The sequence below is a fragment of the Mytilinidion resinicola genome (assembly GCF_010093595.1).
Source record: "Mytilinidion resinicola strain CBS 304.34 unplaced genomic scaffold BDZ99scaffold_3, whole genome shotgun sequence".
Taxonomy (NCBI): domain Eukaryota; kingdom Fungi; phylum Ascomycota; class Dothideomycetes; order Mytilinidiales; family Mytilinidiaceae; genus Mytilinidion; species Mytilinidion resinicola.
The window spans coordinates 2,112,144-2,124,459 of record NW_022985439.1 but is presented as its reverse complement, the minus strand read 5'-3'; the positions used below and the strand labels follow the sequence as shown (position 1 = coordinate 2,124,459).

Genomic DNA, 12,316 nt, shown 5'->3' with positions numbered 1-12,316 from the left:
AAGGTGGTGAGAAGTGGAGCACGTGCTAATCACGTGATTTATCATTCGATGTCATAAGATTTGTTGAAACACCCGACGGGGCCCGAGTACGTGAAGCAGCCACAGATGAATTTGGGATGCATATATAGCTCCAGCCGTGAGGCGGTCAAATTCCTCTTATCGTGAAGTCATTCTCATGCACCATGTGTATGTACTAAATCTATGCAACTCCGTAAATGCATATCGCACTTTAAATGCTCAGCCATTTTTGCATGCCTCATGAGAGGAAATGCTCTGGAAATGCCGCGATTTTAAATATCTCCTCAGGTTGCCTCGTGCTTTATGCTCTTCTCATCATTCAAGTTCACCTGTGCGGTCTCTTTCTCGACAGTCGCACTGCCATGATTCATAGGGCTATCATCCAGCTCCTCGGAGTTTCCGCTTTCATGCTCAGTCGGAGTGTCGACGGGTTTGGGCTTCGTTTTTAGATCCGTATTTCCAATCCCCGCACACATCAGGAAATTAGCACCCGCGCTGGCGCAATACATGATAAAGATATACTTCAGCCCGTCCATATACGCACCCAACACCAAGTTGGTCTCCTCTATCGTTAGATTCAGCTCCTTGAGTCCGTATGTTGACGATGTGAGGCTCTCAAGCTGTCTGCTTGACATAAATGGGAGACTGGATAGACGCGTGCGGAGGGTATTCGAGAGAATTGCACCGGACACTGGAACAAATAAGCTTGCTGTGCTTTGACAAATCATACAGAGCAAAGAGATAGCTACCAATTAACCCGAACGCACCGCCGACTGTTCGGAGAAAGTTTCGGAGACCGGTTGAGACGGCACGGTCTTCAGCTCGTGAATTTGCAAGGATCGCGACAAGAGCTGGATGTTGTTAGCAACGCATGCATGCACACGAGAGATACTCACTCGGCTGTAGCGTGCACCCGATGCCACATCCCTCAATAAGAAGGACGATGATGATATTCCATAGCTTGGTAGATCGAGAGAATGCACATTTAAGCCCAGTGCCAATCGTCCAAATTGCAAAGCCGATGACGACGACTGGCATGTAACGGCCTTTACGGGACATGAATTGGCCTGAGAGAATGGAAGTGATAGAGGTAAGAATGATAAGGGGTAGCATTAGAGCGCCAGATTCTAAGGGAGAAAATGCTAATACTGATTGGAAGTAGATACTTGCAGCTGATCAGTGACAGTAGGGATTCCATAAGTAGGCTCAACGTACGGTACTACATCTAGTCAGTGAACTGAACGACCGGTTGAGCTACGCAAAACCTACGATAGAAGAAGTTGCCGAAGAAACAAATGCCAGTGAAGAAATTCTGAAGATAAAGCATCGGGCAATGTGGATAACGAACCAAGTGCACTTGTCTGGGTCAGCATAGTAAGCCTCCAACTGCAAGAAATGGCTCACCAGGCATGATTGGTATAGGAGCTATCTTCCACTCATAAAGAACGAATCCTATCGCGAGACATAAGCCCACAGTGAGCATAGCAATCACAAATGCGGAGTCCCATGCATATGTCGCCCCAGCTCCAGAAAGGGGGATCTTCTTAAAGTAAGTGTATGCAATGTCGTAATTAAGGGATAGACCGACAAGTATCAATAACACGGACGCCAAATTCAACACCACCCCTCCAAAATCGATTTTCTTGACTTTTGCGGCATAGTGACCAGAGTCATGTCTCAGCGGAAGGAAGAAAAAGATAACTAGAGCGGCGGGGATTGCAAGCATTGGAACAATCCAAAAGACCCATCTCCATGTTGTTTTCTCCACCAGCGCGCCGCCAATGAATGGACCAGTCCCGTTAGCAAGAGCTATGATGGCTCCAAGTATACCTGCACAAGCAATTTAATACTGAGTACTCTTGATATTGAGCGATTTAACTCACCCTGAAACTTTCCTCGATTTTCGAGCGTTGTAATATCGCTGACGATGATCATCGCCACACTATTCACACCTCCAGCTCCGATCCCAGCAATTGCTCGAAATGCGAAGAGAACTTCTTTGCTTTTTGCGAATCCACATAGCAAATCGCCGATTCCCAATAAAGCTAGGCATATCAGTAAACAGTTCTTGCGGCCGAATATATCACTCAAGCGTCCGTTAATGAGCTGGAATGCGGTCGAGGAGATCAGAAAAGACCCGCCAATCCATGATGTCGCAGTTCCGGTGTTGAGGTCCGCGGATATGGCTGGTATGGAGGTTGACACGCTTGTCTGGTCAATGAAAGACACGAATAGGGCGATTGAAAGTGTAGGAAATGCCACGAGAAGCCGTTTGCTGGACAGGACGTTGGTTTGGTTGCCTATGCTATGTATGCTGCGTGCATCGTCGTCAGACTCGGCGTCAATAGAGACAGTTGCCGGGTTTGATTCCTTTTCTCCATCTGAGATCCAGTCGCCAATGGCCTTTTCGAGGTCGACTTTCTCGTCGTCCCTGGCCGTTTGAGAGATGGAGTCGACATCGCGCAGTGCCATGAAGCCTTGATACGTAATCTGAAAAGACGGACTTCGAGAAGAAAAGCAATAAAACTGGAAGTATGGCTCGATAGCAGGCAAGAATCTCAGTAAGAAAGCGATGCTTCGGATCTCAATCCTTGCTGATGCGAAAATTTCTTTGCCTGCAGTTATTCCCGGCTCTCCCGCATCTTCCCCACACGTCATCCGAGACTCCTACGTTGCTAGGAGACTTAAACCGGCGTCAAACGTCAAAGGGATTGGCGTATGTTGGCGCCATGAGCCATCGGGAACTTTCAGCCGACGCCTCGCACCAACGCGAGCTCGACAGCACAATAGTTTCGGTGCTGCCAGTAACTTACCGTCGATGGAGGGCAGAGGCCAGTTTGAAGCGGACCAGCTCCCGATTATCTGTCTTTTTTGATACTTCACTCCGACAGAGTGGTGATGAGTCGCGTGGTGTCCTGGGCATGTTTCGGAAGACCCGAAGGCAGTCCTAGCACCTTGCGTGCTTGCTATCGATTAGGAGTCATAGTCCATAGTGGGGTGGTGAAGCTCCAAGCTACCTACACCAAACAATTTCAAGCTTCATTCTCTTCTCTACATTCCTGAACAAATTTTGAAGGAGCACAAGATTTGGAGAACTTTAGTACATAATCAATCAAAGCCTAACACCCTCAGACAATCTACGTTCTTCCACGTCTTTCCAGCACTCGACATCATCATGTCCCCCACCACCGAGCCCTACAGCTTGACAGCAACCGAAGCAGTCGCTGAAATCAAGTCTGGTCGCTTGACTGTAGAGAAATATGCTCAATCACTTCTATCTCGCTACGAAAGCAGGGACTCTACCGTCCACGCATGGGCGTATTTGAACCCCGAACTGGTCCTTCAGGAAGCAAGAAAGCTTGACGCAATCCCACCAGCGGAACGCGGACCCCTTCATGGTGTAGCTATTGGCGTGAAAGATGTTATACTCACGAAAGGTGCGAGACGGATTCGATTTTGAAGCATTGGACTCCCTGCTAAACTCCATCCTAGATATGCCGACGCAGTACAACTCACCCATCTACAAGGACGACCACCCCCAGCTAGATGCCGGCTCAGTCATAGTTCTGCGGAAAAACGGAGCTCTCATATATGGTAAAGAAACCTTCTTATATCTATGATGCCCATTACTGACGCCACGTTCTTAATTAGGAAAGACCCACACTACCGAATTCGCTGCCACAAGCGTCGGGCCCGCAGCGCGTAATCCCCACGATACTACCCGCACCCCGGGTGGCTCTTCTTCAGGATCTGGTGCTGCTGTTGGAGATCTGCAGGTCCCGATCGGATTGGGCACGCAGACGATCGGTAGCACGATCCGCCCAGGTTCTTTCAATGGCATCTACGCCCTGAAGCCAACATGGAACAGCATATCGCGAGAGGGCCAGAAGCTGTACTCGCTGATCTTCGATACGCTTGGGCTGTACTCTCGTAGCGTGGAAGACCTTCGACTACTCATCAACGTATTTCAGCTACAAGACGACGAGCCAGGGGAGCACTTCTCAGTGAAAGGAGCCAAATTTGCCGTACTGAAGCTCAAGACACCGAACTGGCCAGAGGCGGGGAAAGGGACGAAAGACGCGTTAGATCTAGGCGTGCAGCTACTCACATCCCACGGCGCTGAAGTAGAGGAACTTGTACTGCCGGACGAGTTCGATGACTTGACGGCATGGCACCTGCAAGTTCTCAGCGGAGATGGCCGGATCGCTTTCTTGCCTGATTACTACTATGCGAAGGATAAACTCCACGAGTCTTTGGTAGGTCACGTAGAAAACAGTGAAAAGTATTCGAGGAAAGAGCAGCTCAAGGCTTTCGATGGACTCGCGGCGTTGCGGCCAAAGATGGATGCGATCTTGGAGAAGTATGCTGCAATTATTGCTCCCAGTGCGCTGGATGAGGCGCCGGTGGGCAACAATACCGGGAACGCGACTTTCTGCGGGATATGGACGGTCAGTATACCTTGCCTTTCTTTAGGGAAATCAGACTAATCATTCTTCAGGCTTTGCACCAACCTGTCGTCAACATACCCGGCTTCAAGGGCGCGAATGGAATGCCTATCGGATTATCAGTGATAGCCCCGAGGTACCGAGATCAACACCTGTTGAGGGTGTGCAAGGAAGTTGGGAAGATCTTTGAGGCGGAAGGCGGTTGGAAGAGAAGTTTGTAGTTTGGTATCTTCAATAGAATAATACTAGCCTTGCAGATGTAATTTATCGAAAGGCTGAACCAAAAAGCGCTGTCGCAAATGCGGGAGTCCACCTCAGTTGATCACATAACCACCATCCACAACCATCGCCGCGCCTTGAACAAAGCTCGCTTTTGTGCTGCAAAGAAATATTGCACAGTCTGCGATTTCTTGGGGTAGTCCCATCCGTTTCATAGGTGCGATGTCAATCGACGGCTTCAGTAGCTCTCGGCGTTCTTCGGTGAACGTAGTCATGGGCGTGTCGATGATACCGGGGCAAATACAGTTGATCCGGATGCCATCTTTGGAATAATCGATTGCGTCCGCTCTTGTAAGCGCGATGACGGCTGCCTTGCTAGCAGAATAGGCCGCTAGATCGAAATTGAATTAGTGATTATGTATATTTCGGTATAAAGATGTACGAACCACATTCCGGACGTCCTACGATACCTAACTGGCTCGCTATGTTGACAATGCTGCCTCTTTGGGCTGGTCTCGCGGGATCATGGCTAGTAAGTGGCTCCTGTTTCAGCATCGCCTTGAGCTCAGCACGTGATGAGAGCCAGCAGCCACGGTAGTTGACGCCGTTGATCTTATCGAAGGCGTCAATGGAAGTTTCGGTTGAAGACTTGTTATTACCCATGATTCCCGCACTATTGACGCAGTAATCCAGTCTTCCGAATTGCTCAATCGCCTTTTCCACCAGCTCTTCGGCGAAGGCTTTAGACGAGATATCTCCGTCAATAGCCAGAATCGTAAGACCTGGTCGACGATATCGCTCCTCTAGGGAGTCTTGCGTCTTTGCGAGAGTCTCACGGTTGATGTCGGTGATGACGAGGCGTTGGCAGCCAGCTTCAAGGAATGCTCTTGCTACTGCTGCTCCAATTCCTACTCGAGAGTTATAGCCAGGCTGATTCATTGTGTCGCTATCGAATGCGTACCTGTACCTGCCGCGCCCGTAACTAGAGCAACCCCACGCTCAAAAGGAGCATCGTAGGGAATTGGATATGATGGAAATAGTGACATTTTCGGTCACGTAAATCTAGATTCTCTGAAATCAGTGCGAAAAGAATCATATACTTATCATACGAGCAAGATACTAAATCCGTAAGGAATGAACTGAAATAAGAACAGAAATGTTACTTGAAATGAAGAGAGAATGATAAGCAAGTGATGGAGTGGGGGAAGGTGGAGAGGAGTCTGAAATACCACCATTCTTAAAGATGCAAAGCGTGATTAAAACTACGCTGCGGGATGTCCACTCCAGTGTCTCCACTACCACATTATCCATCAAGCAACCTTTGTTTCCAACCCCTCCATCATCGGAAATGATACAATCGCAAGCAAGAAGTCATAACAAATCCTCGCAAGGCCAGCAGAATACGGCATGCCGAGGAAGGATGATCCCAACCTCAATGTGGCTGTCCTTAGCGAGGGGCTGAGCTCGACGTGGCGTTCCAAGGCTCAACTCCAGGCATCACCATAAAGCACAGCACAGCAGCATCAATACATAAAGTCATCGCCAGCTGGCCTTAGGTAGGCCTAATATTCTACAAAAAATCTTCTATCGTCACTGAAAGAAACTTCGAAAGAGATGAGCAATCCTGAGAACGAGTACCGCCCGGTGGAGACTGATCACGCGTCTCCTTCTATACCTCCAGATACAGCCAGCCCAAGAAGTCCTACTCCGGAAAACTCTTCACCAAATGATCCCGACAGAATCGAGGCTTCAAACCCACATATACTGGCCTTGAACAACGGCCTCCCAGACTACTCCACAACCGACCCTCATGGCATCCAATCCATCATCCAGTCCGCTTCCACAGGCGCCCTCGAACTCCCTATCACTGCATATCCCACCGCTATGCGACACGGCCATGAAGCCGACCAGTCCAATATCTGCCGCGACATCGTGAACTCCTTCTTCTCCGCCATCACTAGCAAAAAAGACGAAGCCGTCGCCATGATGATCGAATCCAACCTCGTGACCGCCAACACGACGTCCATCCGGGGCGAAACGCCCCTCCTTGCCGCTGTACGCGTCGAAAACATTCGTATGGTGCAAGAGCTTCTCGACTTCGATGCCGATGTTAATGCGTTCGGAGCCACACCCTCTGAAGGTTACGAAGAAGTGATTTGGGACCAACCAGATCCGTACCCTCGAGCTGCCATCAAAGGACACAAGCGTACGCCACTCATGGTAGCAGCTAAGAAGGGGAACATCAACCTCGTTAAGCTCCTTGTGGATGTGTATCACGCCGACGACGCGCTGGTCGCGCCGGACGGCGAACTCGCGCTACGATTGGCGTCCGACAACGGCCATCGCGATATTGTTGAGTTTCTGCCGGGCCGTCGCGGTGGTGGATGGCGACGGTGGAAGGCGAAGCATGAGAAAGCGATGAATCGTGCCAGAAAGGCTGTCAAGAAGATATACTATTTCTTCAAAGTGGTGCTGTACGATATTCCTCGATTCTTCATATGGAGTTGCCCGAAGCACTTGATCGTCCTTCCGCTGAAGAACTCGGTGGTGTGGTGCTGGAAGCATCGCGGAGAGTTCGGTGGTTGGTGCAAGCGCCGAGCAAAAGAGATGCCCAAGCGCATTGGGCGAGGAGCTGCGAAGGTGTGGGGGGGGATGAAGAAGGTTCCAGCGAGGCTTTGGAAAGCCGCGAAAGAGATCCCGAGAATTTTCAAGGCTATTGCGAAGTGGGTGTGGGGCATCATCACAGGAATTCCAAAAGCACTCAAGGTCGCTGCACTCTGGCTTTGGGACGGTGTGAAAAGCATTGCTCATGGTATTGGATCCATACTGGGCCGTCTGGCGTCATTCCTCCATACACTCCTCTCCGCTGTCATGTCATTCTTCCGCAATATCACGCTAAAAGACATATGGAATGGGTTCTGCTCCTTCCTCCATGCCACCTTCGTCGAGCTGCCAGGGAAGATTTGGGGATGGGTGTTGCGGTTTGGAGAAGCGTCATACAAAGTAATGAAAACAATCTTTGGGGTGGTGGGTGAAGTAATTTGGTGGATTATTACGGGATTGGGCTGGGTGGTGGTGTACGTTCCGAAAAAGATCTGGGACATTCTCGCGAGTTGTGGGGAATCCGTCTCGAAGGCGTGGATAGAACTGCTCGTGTGGATCAATCCGAAGAGATAGGGGCCACGCAGCTGATTGGATAGCTATCTCAGGTCACGTTCTTCGACTTCTGACTCCTCAGGGTGTTAGCGTGATTCTATCAAGAAAAGACTTGGAGAACGTACCGCGGGCGTGGGGATGCCTGAGCATTTAGTGAAAGAATGGCCCAATCACATGCTGCAAGCCGAAGAAAAAATCCAGCGCAACAAGCCAGAAAGCGAGCCCGTTCTGAAACCTATCGTTGCCAGGGATGCTCCAAAGCGATATCGCACTGAGAAGTGATGGAGCGCCAGCTGCCCAAGCGTAGAAGCGGCTACTAAAGCCACGTGCCCGAGAGACATAGTTGGTCCAATAGAGGAGAAAGCACAACCAGAGAATTGGGAGAATTAGGCTGAACAAGTGACCGAAGTAGTTGACGCGTGAATATGCCGAGGACTCCTGCCACTCAAAGGCCTTGAGGTAACAGTATTGGACGTATATAACGCAACACCTGAGGGAATTATGAAAGACAAACCAGAACCATATGTAACCCGGGCTGATTCTCAAGGCCATGTTGACGTGAACGGCGTGCTGTGTAGCTTTCTGGGTAAATGAAGAGCGAAAGAGGTAGTAGAAATGCACGATGTGTACGCTGGTGAATGCGGATTGATGGATGACGATGTGCACGATGAGTGGGATGAGAGAGAGGAGGAGGAGGTACTTCAAGAGAAAGAAGTGAGATGGGCTGTCATGGCCACGACTTCCTCCACTGTCGGAGACCCCCCAGCCAGTTTCCTGGTTGATCAAACCGACTTCCTCCTATCTCACGCCGTTGCCCTGAAGTACCCCTGACGGTGGCAAGCAAGAGTATACAGAAGCGACACTTCTGGATTTACAGTACTAGCTCATAAGTCTGGGCACACGGAACCTTATCACTGCCTGATTCCACTCTTGCTCACTCGACACCACTGCGAGGAGTGGCCCTGCTATGAAGCGGCCAATTAGTTAAGAGGTAGTCTGAGTTGTACTACAAAACTTGACATCGCGCCTAGGTTCTTGGATTCCATTGGGTACCCCAAGCAGTTGTAAACGCGTGTGCACAGGCTTATGACCTTTCACTGTACCAACCCATTTCTTTCGCTTTATCGCAAGCATTTCACAGCATGTGATACCTCGTCATGAGCCTCTATACGTTTGGTCGCTGCTGACTGAAGTCCCTCGATTCACTTTCTTCGATCTAGAATCGAAAAACGTTCATCAGGTTGCGCAGTCAGTAAAGCCTTAGAAAGTATTGGATGGCTGCAAACAGATTGGAACCATCACGCATCACTACTACAAAGACCTTAGGGCTACCTTCTTCACCAAAGTCTGAGGTGGCCCAGCAAGTTTCCGGATTTGGCAGCACAACTTCTTCCTTTCCCGCGCGATTGCGGAAAGTGTGTCGAGGTACCCATAGCCTGGCAAGCAGGAGCATGCATAATCTCATAAAGCTAAAGGGAAGAGCGAGAGAGCGCGACTATTGCTGGATAACGATGATTCGCACCTTACGCGACGGGGAATGGATGAATAGGAGACGTCCACTCCAATGGCTTCATTATTGCAACCTGCTTTCACCGAGCAAGAATGGTGAAAAGGGATGCTCGAATAAAGTAGAAAATATCATTGGTCAATGCCCTGTACGAAATAAGTAAAGTTCGTCCTCCTACCTACGTACATCTCCCATCTATATCTTCCCCAACTCTTTCAGGATCTGATTCACCATCGCGCCAATCTCGTCCTTTGACATCTCCAGCACCCTCTCGACTCCCTCCGGCACCAACCATCCATCCCGCAACGTTAGCCCACGCCTCAGCTTGAGCTTCTCAATCCGTCTTTCCTGCAGAGTCTCCCCGACATTTTTCTTCATTCTTCGCCTTCGGAAGGTGTGGATGACATCCAAAGCACGAAGCAGAGCATCGCTACTACCATCCGCCGACAATAACTCCCTCGTTCGATCCATGAAAAGCCTGTACCAACTAAAGTGGCAGTTCGAAGCGCGCAAGTTCGGATCCTTAAGCACAGACTCAAACACGAAAGGGAAGAAGCCCGCCATCTCCCAGTCGATAATCGCAACCAGCTTGTAGTGTTGTGTATCTCTGCTTTTTCACACAAGGAGATTCCGCGGTTCGAATTCGTTGTGGCAGAGCACGATATCAGTTTGAAGGGTATCGAGAGCGATTTGAGGGAGGGGTGCTTCCCCGATATCCTGGTAGTCTGATTTTAAGATTACTCCGTCGCCGGATGGAGATGCTTCCACCTTTGCGGTCTCAACTTTCGGGTTAGCATGTTTGATGATGCCGGCGAGAAACGAGGGGATGTCGTCCAAAAAACCCGATATCTGGGCCGACTAGAGCGTGTTGAGTAAAGGGCGTCTCCGCCAGCGCGTCTCTCACATCCGCATCGCCAAGCTTGAGGCCTCGCAGCTTTCGTACTGCGTCTATAGCTGATCCCAATAGACGGACTTGCTCGCTATCGTCCAAATCCTCCCAGACTGACGCCAATTCAACACTATCGGTGATGAATTGTGTTACGGAGTAGTCGATCCTCCTTTATCGGCGGTAATGACCGATCCTACGGCGCAGGTCTCTGGTATCAACTCCGGGATACATAAGGCCGCGACTTTTGGAAAAGCTCCGACTATTGGGAGACGGTCATTGCACTTTTCTGATTCCTCTATGCGAAGAAGAAGGTCGTCTACTAGTCTTAAATCGCCAGCAACTTCTTTAAATTCTTTTAAGCTTCTTTGGATCGTCAAGTTAGAGAAGGGTACTTGACCAGGACCCTATTAGAAGCCATAAAACCCCTTATAATGACGGCGATGGTGAATGTGTCTCCTCCGAGGTACTTATTTGTAGTATACCATGTATCTGGAAGATTTGATACTATTTCGCCCAATTACCGATTATCGTTGCCCGCCTGTTTCAACTTAGGCTACTCGTAGAGCTTTATTCTAATAGACGACCAAATCCGGTGTAGGCCAGTTGGTCAGACCGTGTCTTTTAGTTTCCAACGAATGTAGTGTTGGCGGACTAGCGCCTGTTGGGTTCGACCCTAAAAGTCATCTAGTTTCTTAGCAATGCAATCGGTGGGAGTTACAGTTGCTTGCAAAATCGGCTTCCGCTTTTTGCCCTTTAGAAATTCTCAGTGCACGGTCTTTCTAGCGCGCTCTTACCATTTATCTATACACCTGGACAAGCTTTGAGCACCTGTATTCTGGTTAAGGCCCTTCCTAGACTTACCCTATTCTACGACTTATAGTACTGTATTAGTTACTAGTGCACCACCACTGAAAAACAAGTGGGTGGCCAGTGTTAGGGGCTGAACCTGGAAGCTCGGAGCCTCTGGACCTCTTCGAGCGTGCGGCCCGATACAGCCTAGCTTAGGGGAGAGCGAACGCGTTTCTACACGCGAGCGCGCACACCCTCTTGCTACTCAGCATATTCGTCTTGTATGGTAGCTACAGGCCTCACGGCCGTTCAATTGAAAGCTTTATACCTCCCCCTTTTAGCCAGAGCGGGTCGGCACTCTCCCTGCAAGCGCAGCTAATTGTCACATAAATTTATATAAGAACAAGCCTATTAATAACAGGAAGAGACGAGAATTAATATAGGTCTAAGCCCTTAAGTTAATTTCTTAGTAGAGTTATTCTTAGCAGCGCTAATTTTAAAGCTAGAATTTCTAAGATAACGTGTTCTACATGCATGTGGTGGTTACAAGCGAGTGGTGGCGCTTAATTTTTGGTGCGATTTGGACGTTTTGACACCCCAGCAACCTCAACAACTATAAAAGATTTGAATCTATAACTTAGAATAAAGATATGCATAGCTGTTTCAATATTATAAGACAAATTTTTAGGGTCTCTTGATGGCCACATTTAGTTATAGTAGAGTTTTGGCCCCCTAGCATTGGGTAAGATCTACGATATAATAGAATTACAGAGACACATCACTCCAAACTATTGCCTAGCCATTGAAATGAGCTAAATACTATATGCATTCATATAATCTTATTTAATACTTTATGGTTGTTGAGATTGCTGGGGTGTCAAAACGTCCAAATCGCACCAAAAATTAAGCGCCACCACTCGCTTGTAACCACCACATGCATGTAGAACACGTTATATAACCAGAGGCTTTCTAAGCAATATTACTTTCTAGCATAACGTAATCCACAAGTTAGTGGCCCGCACAAGCTAGTGGCCCACCCAACTCAACACGCGACGCGTCGTCCAACAACCACCCCAATGGCAGCACCACAACAACAAGAAGCCATCTTTCAAGAAGGCAGAGTTATTCTAGGCGTTCAAGCCTACAAGACCGGCCAAATTACATCCTTCCGAGGCGTTGAGAAACTATACGATGTGCCCAGAAAGACGGTTACGCGTCGCGCCCGTGGTATTCCTCCACAACGCGGTGCTATCTCCAAAAATCGCCGTCTTACACCTGTACAAGAAGAGGTTC

At 49.1% G+C, this 12,316-nt stretch overlaps 5 protein-coding genes across 5 annotated transcripts; 2 read left to right on the top strand and 3 right to left on the bottom strand.

Moving 5' to 3' along the window:
• Nucleotides 1-104: 104 nt before the first annotated feature.
• BDZ99DRAFT_549866 (major facilitator superfamily transporter) lies at nt 105-2,490 on the bottom strand (the record flags this gene model as incomplete). The annotated part of the gene is made up of 7 exons (XM_033726967.1): nt 105-709; nt 768-869; nt 915-1,183; nt 1,284-1,374; nt 1,423-1,558; nt 1,607-1,848; nt 1,902-2,490. The coding sequence occupies 7 exons, from the start codon at nt 2,488-2,490 to the stop codon at nt 303-305; spliced, it is 1,836 nt and encodes a 611-aa protein (XP_033582232.1). The 3' UTR covers nt 105-302.
• A 564-nt stretch (nt 2,491-3,054) lies between these two features.
• On the top strand, nt 3,055-4,722 carry BDZ99DRAFT_459181 (Asp-tRNA Asn/Glu-tRNA Gln amidotransferas-like protein subunit A). The gene is made up of 4 exons (XM_033719104.1): nt 3,055-3,455; nt 3,511-3,612; nt 3,670-4,466; nt 4,517-4,722. Exons 1-4 carry the CDS (start codon nt 3,194-3,196, stop codon nt 4,682-4,684), a joined length of 1,329 nt encoding a protein of 442 aa, XP_033582231.1. The 5' UTR covers nt 3,055-3,193; the 3' UTR covers nt 4,685-4,722.
• On the bottom strand, nt 4,660-5,877 carry BDZ99DRAFT_495071 (oxidoreductase). The gene is made up of 3 exons (XM_033723352.1): nt 5,644-5,877; nt 5,129-5,590; nt 4,660-5,073 (listed from the first exon to the last, which is right to left on the bottom strand). The coding sequence occupies exons 1-3, from the start codon at nt 5,726-5,728 to the stop codon at nt 4,778-4,780; spliced, it is 843 nt and encodes a 280-aa protein (XP_033582230.1). The 5' UTR covers nt 5,729-5,877; the 3' UTR covers nt 4,660-4,777.
• Nucleotides 5,878-5,995: 118 nt separating this feature from the next.
• Nucleotides 5,996-7,924, top strand: BDZ99DRAFT_193247 (ankyrin). Its single transcript, XM_033713171.1, has 2 exons — nt 5,996-6,238; nt 6,295-7,924. The coding sequence occupies exon 2, from the start codon at nt 6,297-6,299 to the stop codon at nt 7,857-7,859; it is 1,563 nt and encodes a 520-aa protein (XP_033582229.1). The 5' UTR covers nt 5,996-6,238; nt 6,295-6,296; the 3' UTR covers nt 7,860-7,924.
• A 1,566-nt stretch (nt 7,925-9,490) lies between these two features.
• BDZ99DRAFT_459179 (uncharacterized protein) lies at nt 9,491-10,126 on the bottom strand. Its single transcript, XM_033719103.1, has one exon. The coding sequence runs from the start codon at nt 9,907-9,909 to the stop codon at nt 9,541-9,543; it is 369 nt and encodes a 122-aa protein (XP_033582228.1). The 5' UTR covers nt 9,910-10,126; the 3' UTR covers nt 9,491-9,540.
• Nucleotides 10,127-12,316: the final 2,190 nt, after the last annotated feature.

Coding starts and splice junctions, on each gene's coding strand:
- BDZ99DRAFT_193247 (XM_033713171.1), top strand. CDS start 6,297: ATGAGCAATCCTGAGAACGAGTACCGCCCGGTGGAGACTGATCACGCG.
- BDZ99DRAFT_459179 (XM_033719103.1), bottom strand. CDS start 9,909: ATGGCGGGCTTCTTCCCTTTCGTGTTTGAGTCTGTGCTTAAGGATCCG.
- BDZ99DRAFT_495071 (XM_033723352.1), bottom strand. CDS start 5,728: ATGTCACTATTTCCATCATATCCAATTCCCTACGATGCTCCTTTTGAG. Junction 5,591..5,643: donor TACGGGCGCGGCAGGTACAG/GTACGCATTCGA, acceptor ACTCTCGAGTAG/GAATTGGAGCAGCAGTAGCA. Junction 5,074..5,128: donor CGTAGGACGTCCGGAATGTG/GTTCGTACATCT, acceptor ATTTCGATCTAG/CGGCCTATTCTGCTAGCAAG.
- BDZ99DRAFT_459181 (XM_033719104.1), top strand. CDS start 3,194: ATGTCCCCCACCACCGAGCCCTACAGCTTGACAGCAACCGAAGCAGTC. Junction 3,613..3,669: donor AAACGGAGCTCTCATATATG/GTAAAGAAACCT, acceptor GTTCTTAATTAG/GAAAGACCCACACTACCGAA. Junction 4,467..4,516: donor CTTTCTGCGGGATATGGACG/GTCAGTATACCT, acceptor ATCATTCTTCAG/GCTTTGCACCAACCTGTCGT.